General features: G+C 39.9%; 1 protein-coding gene across 5 annotated transcripts in view; it reads right to left on the bottom strand.

Moving 5' to 3' along the window:
- The window catches only part of UTRN (utrophin), a 382,484-nt gene that overhangs the window by 273,041 nt on the left and 95,715 nt on the right, over nucleotides 1-13,728 (bottom strand). For all 5 annotated transcript variants that reach the window (XM_040599527.1, XM_040599526.1, XM_040599529.1 and 2 more), the window contains 6 exons: nucleotides 11,495-11,618; nucleotides 9,697-9,784; nucleotides 6,930-7,165; nucleotides 6,480-6,660; nucleotides 3,663-3,808; nucleotides 1,236-1,448 (listed from right to left, as the gene is read on the bottom strand). In XM_040599527.1, coding sequence (XP_040455461.1) covers nucleotides 1,236-1,448; nucleotides 3,663-3,808; nucleotides 6,480-6,660; nucleotides 6,930-7,165; nucleotides 9,697-9,784; nucleotides 11,495-11,618 — 988 coding nt within the window. The remainder of the gene's footprint in view (nucleotides 1-1,235; nucleotides 1,449-3,662; nucleotides 3,809-6,479; nucleotides 6,661-6,929; nucleotides 7,166-9,696; nucleotides 9,785-11,494; nucleotides 11,619-13,728) is intronic.

Here is a 13,728-nt window from a genome sequence, read left to right as displayed (position 1 = left end):
CCCCCTGAAGTACGACTTTTCATGGGAGCAAGGAAGTGCACTCTGCTCTTGTCATTTACTTACAGTGTTACCCCTACTATGACTCCATGATTACCCCTACTACAGCTATGACTTGCAGGTTTTGGGGGCCAGGGCAGGCCACACAGGACTTGAGGCTTTCACTATCTCTGAACCATAATCAGCAATGCCTTGTCCAACTTTCACTGCAATGTCATGCAAGTCAATTACCTCACCTTACTAATACAAATTACAGTTTAAACACACATTCCTGTACTCGAATAGTCATTAAAGAACCTGTCTGGCTTAAAAAGAAAATCACACACACAGCTTGACGTTTGAATCCACTGAAATAAAAGAATAGTTTTCTGCTTCAGAAGGAGAGGAGAGCAAGACTAAAAGAAACTTTTGGGGAAAAGTGGTGCTGTGCACACATGGTACCAATGTTCTGAAAAGGGTGCACACAGCAAACTGCTTATTGTTTATAAGTTGTGTGATACATACACTATTAAATGGAAAAGAATGCAAGCAATTGCACATATTAAAATATGTTTAATGCATGTAAAAATACAGATTTCTGTTAGCTAATGCACGTGTGCCTTCATCCTGAGAGGCAGAGAATCTCTAAAAGCACCTCTTGCTTTCTGAGGTTTAAAATATAATAGGAAAACGAAAATAATATGAAACTGAAAGTCTATTTAAACATTATTATAGGAAAAAAAGAAACAGCAAAATATTTGGGCTTTTATAGTGCTCTGATCAACTTGCACTTTCAAGCTGATACTAAAGAACTGTTACTGCCTATTAACTTTTGGGTCACAATAATATTGCCATGGGCTAAATCGTGATTTATTTAGTTCTCATCATTTTTTTCCTCTGCCCAGAGGAATATAAAGTCTACAGAAGGGACTTAAAGGCAACACAGACACACCCATCTAACCAGTAAATACTGAGTCAACCTCAGCTAAGTTACTTAAGCACTTATCTCTCCTCTCTCTATAAGCCAGTTAAACATCTAAATATCTTAAAGGGTATTATTTTAATCTCTTCACTTTTAAAGCACTCCTCTGCTACCCTGCTACAAATACACTATATATATGCTTCCAGCCTCTGCCAGACTAGGAACCCAATCAACATTCCACTTCTCAATCAGTATCATCAGGACTTCTGCAGGAACATAAAGAAAGGGCTCTAAAACAACTGAATAATGTAACACAAAAAACATCCTTTCATTTTACCTCAAATATTCTTAACTTGGATGTAATTTCCTCTAATAGTTTAACATCTTTGGAAATCTTGAGCTTTAACTTGTCCCAGTGTCCCTGCACATGCTTGAACTCTTGCGTGTAGACCTTTTTCATATCCAAAGAAGCATGTTTCTCCAAAGCCTTTGTTTCTTCAGCAAGTTTCTCTACCCTGGGCTTCTGGGCTTCTAGTGTCTCACAAACAGTCTACAATGGGGAAAAAAAAGAAAAAAGTCTGCTTCCAGTATTAGCTATACAACAGGTACATACCCTACAAGTGCAAGTACATCAAAGAGTTTTGTTGTGCAGAGCACAGATTCAGTAAAGAGTGACAGTCCAGTTACCACAGTTATTGCTGCAGACATGTCCAAACATCCTCTTAAGCAGCAAAATCTTCAGCTGCTCTACTGGTACAGTAGCAGAGATTATAGACTGGGCTGTTGAATTTGGCCACGTAGCTCAACACGCCCATGCACCTAGTCCTCTCCTGTGCTGTGTGATACCAGTACTCAAGTTACAGAGCATGACACTGCAGTCACAAAAGAAACTGCAATGTAGACATACCAAGACCTCAGTTCTTTCATTCCCTCCAGAGACTGTTGGGTTTTTTTAAAAGGAAAAAAAAAAAAAAACAAAACCCCCAAAAAACCAAAAACCAAACAATAAAGCCCAAACGGCGTGAGTGTGTCCTTCTGAGTTTTGTAAAGTAAAATTATTGTAATGTCTAGGTGCAATGAAAGTTCTGGATACTTGAGTTTTGAAAGCTACTCTTCCAACTGGAATACATGGAGGATACAATCTGAATATATTCACTAAGGCATTACTGATATGAAGAGTAACTTGAGCTGAAATAGCTAATTTCCTAATATTAAGGAAAAATAACAGTTGAAGGTAGAAGCCAAGACATGAAAAACACTGCCACTTCATTAAACTGGCCATTTTGTTTATCCTGCTTAATATCTAGAAGCAATTTGGAATGAACACATGAAACCACTACTAATTTCGCTAATTTAACTTCGCTACTATATACATTTAATTTGTACGTGTGAGACATATGCGCATATATTTTACTAAGGAAGAACATTCAATTTATTTGTTTACATTCTCAATTTTACTTTGTATTTACAGAAAAGAAACAGGATAAAGTATACCATTTCCTCTAACACAATAGGTAGTGAAGCAGCAATGAGACTGAAGAGGGGCGTGCAAACAAGTGTTTTCTGTGCAGGGGGTCACGGACTGAAGCAATCCTTGGCTTGGATCTATGCCTGAAACACTTACCAGTGCCTGCTACAGTGCAGGAGGAGGAGCTGGGCAATCCCAGGTCAGCAAGCAAGTATTTGTCTATGTTTTTTGAAAGAAAAAAAAAGGTACTGGAGGTGCATGATTCTCCCTCCTCACTCCAGCCCCACGGCAGTAACTGATATTTACAAAGCAATTGTCATTCATAGATTTTCCACTACTTCATAGGTTCATAATAGGAAACAAAATACCTCTTCTACTGGACAGAATTTGTGCATCAATTACCTCTATGGCTTGCAAGCACTGTTTCCCTTTGAAAGGCAATCTTGAGGCCAGAGCCGTACAGTTACTCTTGTTAACAGCCACAGGATGGAATGGGATGGATTTGTTAACCAGCGAACCTCAGAGAGTTTTTAACAGGCAGGCACGCCGCGGCTGGGCGGGCTACACCCAGGGCTTGGATGAGAGGATTACAAGCCTGCAAACCATGGCCTCACCGGGAGGGCAGAAGCAGGGTCAGGGAGTCCCCACAGCCACAGGGGAGGGACGCAGCTGCCCCAGGACAGCAAGCCTGAGCAGGCCCGGTATGGGCACAGCTGTCAGGCAGCTTCAGGGTGGCTCAGGCAGGGAGAGCTGAAAAGCAGGTCCTCAGGGAAGGAAGGGCAGGCCCTGGCTCCTGGCTTTCCTCACAGCCACAGCTCGGGGGGCAAAGGAGCAGACCTTGGATCAGGTCACCAACCTGACCCAACCGAGCTCCTAGGAGGGGGATGGTCTCGGGGCTCCTCAGCACGAGAGACAGACGCCCTGGAGAGAGCTGGGGACGTGGCCAAGGTAGTCTGAGGTGCTGCAGCACTTCAGAGAAGATCCCCCAGAGCCTTCCCTTCCCCTGGCTGAGCAGTCCTACCTCTCAGCCTCATCTCCTGGCACAGGCAGCGAGAGAAGCTGTGAAGTTCGCAGGCTTGGAGATAACCCAGCCCTCACCTGGATGCATCCCGCAGCAGCCTGCGCTAACCCAGCTCTCAGCAACCAGCCCTCCAAGGCTGCTTCCACCCTTCCACACCTCTATCAACCTCCAGCTCAGCAAATTTTTAGTTATCCCACTGAAAACCAGGCAGGAGAAATGAGGACGGCATAGATCAATAAGCAGCTTCCTTGCTCTGGTGCAAAGGCAAGAGTTACCTTTGCCTGCTGCAGGGCCTTCTCAACCTTGCTGGGCTCGCTCAGCCCACCGGCAACGGCCTGCTGCTTGCGCTCCAGCTCGCCCAGCATGTCCTTCAGCTGCTGCAGCGAGTCCACGTACTCCTGGCTTGGCTGGCTTTCCATCTCTGGTACCATTAAAGAGAGTAATGGAACAAAATACAAGGTGAGGAAATAGACACAAAATCTGAACTATAGGAGAAATGTGAACATAAAGTTATCAGCATCATTTAGAAACAAGAAATCACGAGAGATATACTTGTACATTTAATCCTGCCAAGACCTTCCAAGAGCTAAAATTCTTCGGCTGGTGTCAAATTTATTTTCCTTTAAAAAATATGAAAGAATATATACTATATATTATATGGAATATAATGAATATACTACTACAACCTCCACCCCCCAAAAAAAAAATTAAAACTCAATCCCATGTTCAGAATTTTCTTATACCCCTAAGTACCTAAAATCTCTTGGGGCAGGCAGGGTGGAGTAATCAAAGGTCCTTGGGCTTTTGCATGCCTAACCCCCTTCTATTTAGCATTTTTCATTTTATAAGAAAGTTTTATTAGACGTATCTGGTATTTATATGCAAATACACACAGAGATACCTACTATATATATAGAATATGAAGTATAGCACATGTATTACATATGTGCATAATATATAACATATTACACAAAGTTAAATATCTACACTGCATACAGTAAATATATAAGCTAGTGTTTTCATATATGTATATAAACATACATACATAAGTTAAGTATTGGTGTAGTAACAGGGTTTGGGGTTTGGGGGTTTGGTCGTACACACACACACATAAAAATAGTAGCTTTCAGCCTGTTGCCAAAACAGACACTATACAGGAAGACTGAAAAGAGAATTAAAGTTTGGATGGAGCATCTGCTTGCAATCTTTGACTGCAAGTCAGATTTTGCTCAAGCCAATCCTCTGCGGAATCCCAGGCAGCACCTCACTGGCATTTCAGAATGAAAATGTCATATTTAGAAAACTGCAACAAACAGGATTTCAGCTGTAAGATCCATACTGTGGTAGGCACATCCTCTTGCCTTGGATTACTAAGCAATTTCATTACTGCCACAAATGAAAGTTAATCTAAGCCTTGTTCTGACTCACCAGCCAGCTATTCAACAGCTTACTGTCAGAACCGTCATACTATTTATAACTAAGGAATATGTCAACATTTCTAGACAGAGTCAGAGTTGTCTAGGTTCCTCTTCTCAAAAAGCCAGGATCAATGTAAGGGCAGGGAAGGGGGGATATTCAGTAAAAAGCAGGTAGGTGCACTGTCACTAAACTACAGCAAATCCTCAAGGACAAGGAAATCATTAAAACAGCCTCCCATTGACAAAAAAAAATTAAGTCACAATTCCCATAAAAATGTCTATAGAGATAGGACTGAGTAGTAGCACTTCTTGAGGTAATTTTCAGAGGTTCAAGGAAGAGCCATGAAAGGAGCTGGACTTCTGTCAAAGCCTGCCAAGATCACAAACACTGAAGTGCCACCACCAATTGTTTCTCTCAGTTATACAGCTCTGGAAGTTCTTTTACCTTACAGCAATTCAAACCATTCCGTAAATAAACAACCGAAACCCTGAACTGACACTTCTCTCTGTTCTTTAACAATACAGTCTGCAGAGAAATTATCACTCACAAAAATACACAAATACAAATTCAACATATTACAATATGTAAGGTGTCTTTACCAAGTAGTATCTGGTTCAAATATACTAATAATGCCTCAAGTGATGTGTGGCATGAAAAAATAAGGAGTATTTTTGTCACACCATGTAATAATTAACAACATACACAATACCAATGAAATGATTCAAAAGTACATGAAATAATCATTCCTCACAATAAGAATGGAAGCATACCCTGTAATTTGAGTGTGGTAGATATGTTATTCATACAGTTTTCCCCATGGATATAATTAAAGCATGCAGGGCTGGTGCAAAACATTATATAGATGGCCTAACAATTTAGTAATTGAGCCTCTCTTTATTACACACAGAATAAAGTGTTAATACTCTTCCATTTGGGGCCATTAGCGAAATGCTTCTTTGAATTCCTTCAGAAAAAAAATGAAAACTAACAAAAAAAATCTCCTTATAGGTCTGTGTTCTTGCTGTTCAGCTGTAAAATACTAACGGAGCTACATATTTTGTGCACTACATTTAAAATCCTCTAGAAGCCAGCATGACTGGTTTGAACACTCATAATGAAATTTCTAATGCAACAAAAAACTCAAGCAGAAAGTGTCTGAAAAGCAAGCCAGACTCCAAATCACTTCAGAGATGAAATTTCCAAAGGTAATTACGTATGACTAATGTGCTTAAGAAAGCAATAAAAGAATAAGTTTCACATGTGCACTTCAATTTTACAAGGTCCTCCTAATCTTCCGTTTTGCATTTCTAGTATTATTATTAATTTCTGTAAGTGCCAGAGACACAAAGCTTTTCAAATTATATTATCCACCTTAAATATGTTTTGCTAATTCCTTAAAGGTAGTTTCAGGAATGTTGCATCCTTGCATAATCACTTTTAATGCCATGGAACATTATGCTTTGTAGCGTGCACAGGGAAGGTCATACAAATACTCTGTTGGGTGAACCAAAAGATTTTGTCAGCCCGACCCAAAGCCTCCCAGAATCAGTATGAAAGCTCTACCAGAATCCAGTGAGTTTTCAACAAGCTCAAAACAACAAAAAAAATCAGAACACAAGTAACAGGAGGGCTTATAAAAAAAAAAAAATATATATATATATGTATGTATTTACCTTTCTTCAGCTGCTGGTGACATTCCTCTAGTTTCTGACGAGTCAGCTTGAAGTGATCCAGAAAACCATTCAAGCTCTCCTGAACGAAGTTTGGAGACATGGGCTGAGAGGTGAGTGCCTTGCAGGTGGCTTTCAGGTGCTCCAGCTGTGGGCTCAGGCTTACAAGATGAGTTAACTCCCGCTATGGAAGATTGAAAACAAAACGAAATCTCATACTTGCCTTGTTAACACAAAGATTTTAGTAAGCTACTGCAGCACAGCTCCACCACATTACTAGGGCAGCAACATTACAGTACTCCTGTGACACAGCTACCAAAATCTTCCAGTCAAATCGGGTGCCATGGATGCCTCAAAAATGTTGAGTTATCTTACTAACTAGGCTAAGCTCCTCTGAGATATCTGCGTTTCTAACAGCTTCCAATCAAAATTAGCAAGTTTTGCCAGACTTACCTGACATAAGTCTTTCAGGACCATTGAGGGCTGGGATGCTGAAGAAGCGTCATTCTTAAGCCAGCCATCCTTCTCAATTACAGTCTTCTCAAGCTCACTCATTTCCTTAAAATAAGCATTTATATCTTCCTGGTACTTTATCTTTCTGGCCACTTCTTCCAGATGTTGAACCACGTCATTCCACCCTGACAATATTTTCTCCATCACAGTTTTTATATCCACTGTAGAAAGTCCCTCTAAAAAGATTACATGTTATAGCTATATTAACTGCAACACATTTTGATTAATAAGCATTTAACCTTTCATCTTTAAATACAGGAGCACATTTGCATTAATATGCAAAATTCTTTGATTCCAGGTCCATTGTCCATAAAACTATATTTATTACTAACAGTGTTTCAGTTTTTTATTTCATCAAAGGTAAAATGAAGAGTGAGATATTCCATTTCCATTTGTTCCCTTCGATAACTTTTGAATTTGTAACAACGAGCTGAATCTTGACCATCGTGACTCTCTTCATCATGATTTGTGTTTAAACGTTGATATGTAGATTTAAATAAAATAAGCTTTATTTAAATAAGGTTCCAGTGAATTTATTTTTTTAATGATTCTAGACTCCACAAAGGAAGAGGGAATCAGCAAGTTGGAGCAAGTAGGAAGGCAGCAATAAATTCATTGAAAAGGTAGATGAAAACCCAGTCAGCCTGCGAGACAGGAAGCAATGCTCAACCATGTCACATTGCACACAGATATGCTTAATAACGAGGTAATATGAACAGCTACAAAAGCAACACAACAAAACACGAGATTATTTCACACTCACAGCGACGACATGAAGCACATGCTACACCATCTTTTTTTGTTAATTCAATGCATTACTTGAGGATGCAGCAGCAGAAGTGAACAGACCTCCTACTCATTCCTTGTTCTTTTATTTCCTCAAGTGTCAGAAGTAACTGATGATTTGGCTATACATGGAAGAAATTTCAGTGCAACGTGCATTCAACAGTACTTCCTTACCATTGCAAGTTTCTGATGCAGATTCTCTTTCAAGGTATCACCTTCTTTATATAAGACATATTTGCATCATTTGAATTAACAGGCCTGACATCTAGATCTGAATATAAGGAGGAGAGTCATAGACGAGCAGTTTTAGCCACACTGCTTCAGCGTAAGTGGAGCCCAGAGCTCTGGTGAGGGCAGTCAGCCAGCTTCTACAAGGGCACTTGAAGGCTCTGCTTGCTCCACAGATCCTCCCTGTGCTTCACACACCGGCCATACACTTGGCGCATCAACAATACAGAAGCTGCAACCAGCCACATAAGAGGAGCATGCATGCAACAATCGGGCACTGCCATGACGGCACTGCTTGTACATGCCCCAAGACAGAAATGGATGTATTCACATGCATGCCAGTCCTGTGCGTTATTCCACACAGGTGTAGCTGGGCCTGGATTTCAAGAGAAGAGCTGTCATTCTGAGCTGAACAAAACATACTAGCAGACTTTAATGAAGCCAGGGGCTGTAGATTGGTTATTTTCTATACATCCCAACTTTTAAGACCTCAAACAGTTAGGAAGCATTTCTGTACCTTATTTTCTCCTGATACAAAGCAGTTTTTTAACTATGAATTTCTTGTTATGGTCAACAAATACCCGTTTCATAGCCATGACTTATCACAACTTTACAAAAGAGAGAGAAGGAGGCAGGCAGGATTTCTGTCCAGGTTTGAAGACAAGGAACAGCTACAAATTTTTACAATGCAAACTCCGGATCAAAGCAGTGGCTTCCAGCTACCAGCTACCCACCATAAAAAGCTTCATATGTGAAACAGGCAAGGAGGGGAGGATTGGAGAATGCTTAACAGACTGGGCCATCCAGGTAAAGGAGATGGCTGGAAAAAACGTGACAGTTGGGAAATCCAGTGGAAATCAGCATTTTCCAAAACGGATGCTGGTTAGTATGTCAGTCTGACCAGTCATCACAGATGAGGCCAGCGATACCATCCTTTCACCTGTCTGAATGCTACCAATCACAGAAACTTCACCAGAAGCCAAGTGCATAGCAGATCTAAAAGACTGTCTCTGAATGATATGAACAGCTCTTATGGAGAAAGTCACATTTCACTATGGAGTTCTGTCATATTATGAAACAAGATTTTGGCAAAGCTGGAAGATTCAACTTTCACTGATGTTAATTGTAAGTTTCCAGTGATAAGTGTTTTAATTGACAATCAATCATTTTGTCAAGCATGTAGGCTTCTCTCTTGCCTTTGAGACATAAATGGTGACTGTGTCATCAAAATATAACTGACAGTTTTTACAAAAATAGAGAAAACTACGAATAAAGGGATATATACACACTTATCAAGCTTACACTTGGCTTAAAAAATTCTACTTCAAGGAAGCTGTATTTCAAAATTTTGTACTTAAAATCTACACACAATTTAACCTCCTTACCCCAAAAGTATGTTACTACTATTTTAAAAAATTACTTACATTTAAATAAAAATAGCTCTTAAAAGGTTGCAAATGAACACATACATTAAACAAAGACTATTAATATTGCTTCTCTATAAGCTTTAATAAAACCAAAACACATATCAATAACTAATAACAGTAACAATGGCCAGTGTCTCTGGAGGAAAGAAAACAGAAGGAAAGGGAAGGACTATATTGCAATGCTTAGGAGACAGCATATTTCAGTATTATTTCCCAGCAACTCATCTGATTAAATCACAAGACAGAAAAACCTTAAAGTTGCTTACCCTTTCCCATTTGATCCAAAAGAATATGTCCACTTCGTTTCAGTTCATCTAACATTTGGCTTTTTTCAACTCTTTCTTTTTCAATCACCTACAAAGTGAACCCCAAAAGAATACAGTTTCAGAGAAGGTCACTTTTCTTTACGCACACCCCCACCTCAACCCAGTAACACGTATTTTCACCTATTACTCAAAATAAATTCCAGTTTTCTTGGATACAGCACCTTCTAAGAGGCACGTTCGTTCTGTTTGCTTGGAAAACAAATGCAAAAGGAATTAGCTCTCAATTCCCAGGCAAGCAAGAGACTAGTACAACATAAGGAATAAAAATAGTTTAAAAGGTTGACGATCGTCCTGTGTGAAATCTGATATGGGGACACCAGCTAAACCAAGTCACTTATGATCAAAAAATTGTAATTGATGTGAACCAGTGATGAAAAGACTTTTAAAAAGGACCCCTTGCCTCTACAGTCCTTACTGAGATTTCCAGTAGAAGGGAATAGAAGGGAATAACAACCTGCTTCCTAGAAGTCCAAATGGCAAGAACTATAGCACACTAGAAATCCACTGCTCTAGTGCTTCACTCTCCTTCATAAAGAAACAGTAAGGGAAATCCTATGTGACTACCAAAACCTTCAGAGGAAGAAGATCCTCTCTCAAGTCATACATACTAGTGAATGTTCCTGTGTGAGCCAATAGGCAGAATACATCCACGGAGGAAAAGTCAGTTCCTTAGCCACAAGGCCACAAAACATCCTCTGTGATTACAACAAAGTATCTCCAAATTAAAATATTTTCAAAACTTATCTCCGAGGTCATTACTCTGGTTTAGACTGGCTACACTAAATTCAGAAGCAGCATGCATTTACTTGTGCAGTTGGGAAGAACACACACTGTTCTACCCATTTAAAGCCCCAATCATTTAAAAAGTGTCGTTCATGGGAACCTGGTGTTCATCTCGGAGCCTATTTTATAAAAGCTACAAACATTCATAAAGATCTAAAAATAACCTATTGGGAGGGTTGTTTTGGTTTTTATTTCCAACAGTACTGCTGTTCCAAACATTCCTACTGGCACCATTTTTCACTACAGCCCTGAGAAGTCTCCTTATATTTTTAAGTATTGTCTTTGATTTCAAAGGCAGGTTCAGGTCCTGCTAAAGCTCCAGTAAGCCTTCATTAGCAAAGCACGCTCAAGGACCATAAAAGGCAAGAATACATTCCTGAAACAGAAGAAATAGAAGATAAAATGGTTACTTCATGGCTCCCACAGGATCCTGTAAAATTATGTATTCTGTCCTGCAGGTCACTAATATCATACATGAGTTGTAAGCATCAGGTTTTCTCCAAAATTAATGGAGCGAACATGTCCAAACATTATAACAGCAAACCACTTTGGACCCTGGGTGGCAGTGTGTGCAGTGCCACAGTATGATTCGAGGGGTCTCCAAGCAGCCCAGTGCCATCTCTGCCAAAATTATAAAAGTGGTGTCAATCAAGTGCATCTCCAACTATGATACACAAAGCCAAAATATGTTGCTTAGTGGAAAGATAGTCATCCTGAAGACAAATTTTAGCAGAACTCCAAAGAGGACATCCATAATACGTGTTTTTAAAATTTCCTGTAGATTGTAAACCCCAACACAAGCAAAGATTTGTGTCTAGCTGCTGAGAAATTTCCACATATGTCCAGTTCTGAAACGTTTAAAGGACTTAATTCCCATGAAGCATGTGGATCAGTCCAGATCTCCAGCTTAGAGACAAAATATATTATTCACTGGAACACTATCTCCCCAATTTACCTTCAACTTTTCTTTCATGTTTGAAGTCTCTCTCATCTTCTTGTACTCTTTGATGTCTGTGGCCTGAATGGCAGATTTTGATTTTGAAATCCAGTTTAAGAGCTCAGCACTTTCAGCATCAAACCTGGTTTAAAGCGTCAGACAATTATTATTTCTTTTTTGTCATTTCTCCCTGTTCAGTCACTGTCTTAAAAATCAGAAGTCTTAACTTCAGCACATTACTCGGTCCCAGAACAGCAAGGCTGCACACAAGATTCATGTTTCACATATTACTAATCACAGGTGGTAGGACAGAGACAGACTTCCAAAACCCACCACAGCAGAAATCATGTCCATGGTATTAGCCTTTGGGAGCAAACTGAGAATGCATGGTGCAATTTATTTCTTGATTTTTTAATACAGATCTTCAAGGAAACTAGTACTGTTTCTTTTAATGTGTCACAAAAAAAGATCTCTCAATGCCAACTATTTTGAAAGTAATAAACTAAACCTCAGGAACAAGACAAATAAGAATTGCAGTTCTAGATTTTGTAAAAGTCTGCAGCACACTTTAGTCTGAAGAAAAGGCCAGCAGCTCAAGCACTCATGGCAGTGGCAGTGTACAATTTTTTGTAAGAAAGAAAAAAAACTTTCTGAATGCTTAGTTGACTAAAGATTAGCTTACAGCTTCATTTTTTTGGCTACAGTGGGCATGTCTATACTAACGTAACTTCCTTATGCCCAAAACCTCTAAGCTATAACCCACCACCACCAAAAAACTAAAATAAACAAACTAAAAACCCAACTTCCAAATTAACCAATATTGTACAGAACTCGAAACAAGGACAGATGCGCTATACAGACCACAAGTCAGGCCATATTACAGTTAAACTACGTAACACAATGCAAATCCTAACATGGAATAACAACCTACCAACAAATGCAGAAGTCTCTGTTAGTCACTCAAAGTTTTAATGGGAAAACCTGCAAAATTCTAGTTACTGGTAATTTGTTGGTTTCAACATAAGTAACTGGGATAAGGCAAAAGCATCAGAAACGTCAACCTATTTTAACTGACCCTGTCCTTAATACAGTTTGAACTCTAGGAAAAAACTAACAGATCAAATCACTTTTGCTTTCAAAGTCCAAAATAGTTTCCGTGACTCATGAGACAGATAGAAGGGGCAGATGGGTTGCTGCCTGCTTTACTGCCCCGGGACACCCACATGCACAAAACCACACCCACCCCACCCCCAGGATTTGGAGGGTCTGACCAGGGTCTTCAACAGGGTTTGGGCAGGTTCCTCAGCCCTTCAAACCTCCATTCCTCCTTCAGAAAAACAAAGAGAACAACTCTTCTTCGCTGTGCAAACCCACATCACCTAGCGCACAAATTCCCTGTTCTTGACACAGTCCTTTACCCTCTCTTTAAATGACCTGCGAAAGGTTTCAACTAGTGACACTTCAAAAGTGTTTGTTTTCTCAGGAAAGCACAAAAAGCAAAATGGTGAGTATAAACCATTTACTTTCTTAGTTTATCTTGAAACAATTCCTTTAGTTTTAGGCATGCTGTTTAATAAAGACAACGGAACACATGCCATTAAATATTTTTTAGCCTAGAGAAGAGAAGGCTGCAGGGAGACCTTACCTAAAGGGGGTCTACAGGAAAAATGGGGAGGGACTCACTTAGGGACAGCAGTGACGAGGAGTAATGGTTTTAAACTGAAAGAGCATAGATTTACATTAGATATAAGGAAGGCATTCTTCACTGTGAGGGTGGTGAGGCACTGGAACAGGTTGCCCAGAGCAGCTGTGGATGCCCCATCCCTGGCAGTGTTCAAGGCCAGGCTGGATGGGGCTCTGAGCAACCTGGTCTAGTGGAGGGTGTCTCTGCCCATGGCAGGGAATTGGAACAAGGTGATCTTTAAGGTCACTTCCAACCCAAACTGTTCTATGACTGTACATGTGCAAATCAGACAGCCATTCCAGACATACTTGTGAAAGGAGACACCCCTGTAATACTGTCCTCATTACTAAACACCAGGGAGATTGTACAGGTTTCTGAGCCTCTTTTGTGCAGTTTCTCCCATTCGTCCCATTTATTTTATGGAGATTAGAAATAAATAAATCAATCAATCAAACTACTTGGCACTTTCACAACACTTTTCAACCAAAGATGAGAAGATGTTTTTCCAAAAGAAAGCAAATATAATTAATTCTATCTTTCAGCAAGGGAGCTGAGGTACAAAGAACTG

The sequence above is a fragment of the Falco naumanni genome, chromosome 6, assembly GCF_017639655.2.
Source record: "Falco naumanni isolate bFalNau1 chromosome 6, bFalNau1.pat, whole genome shotgun sequence".
NCBI classification, from domain to species: Eukaryota; Metazoa; Chordata; class Aves; order Falconiformes; family Falconidae; genus Falco; species Falco naumanni.
This window is presented reverse-complemented; position numbering and strand designations above follow the sequence as displayed.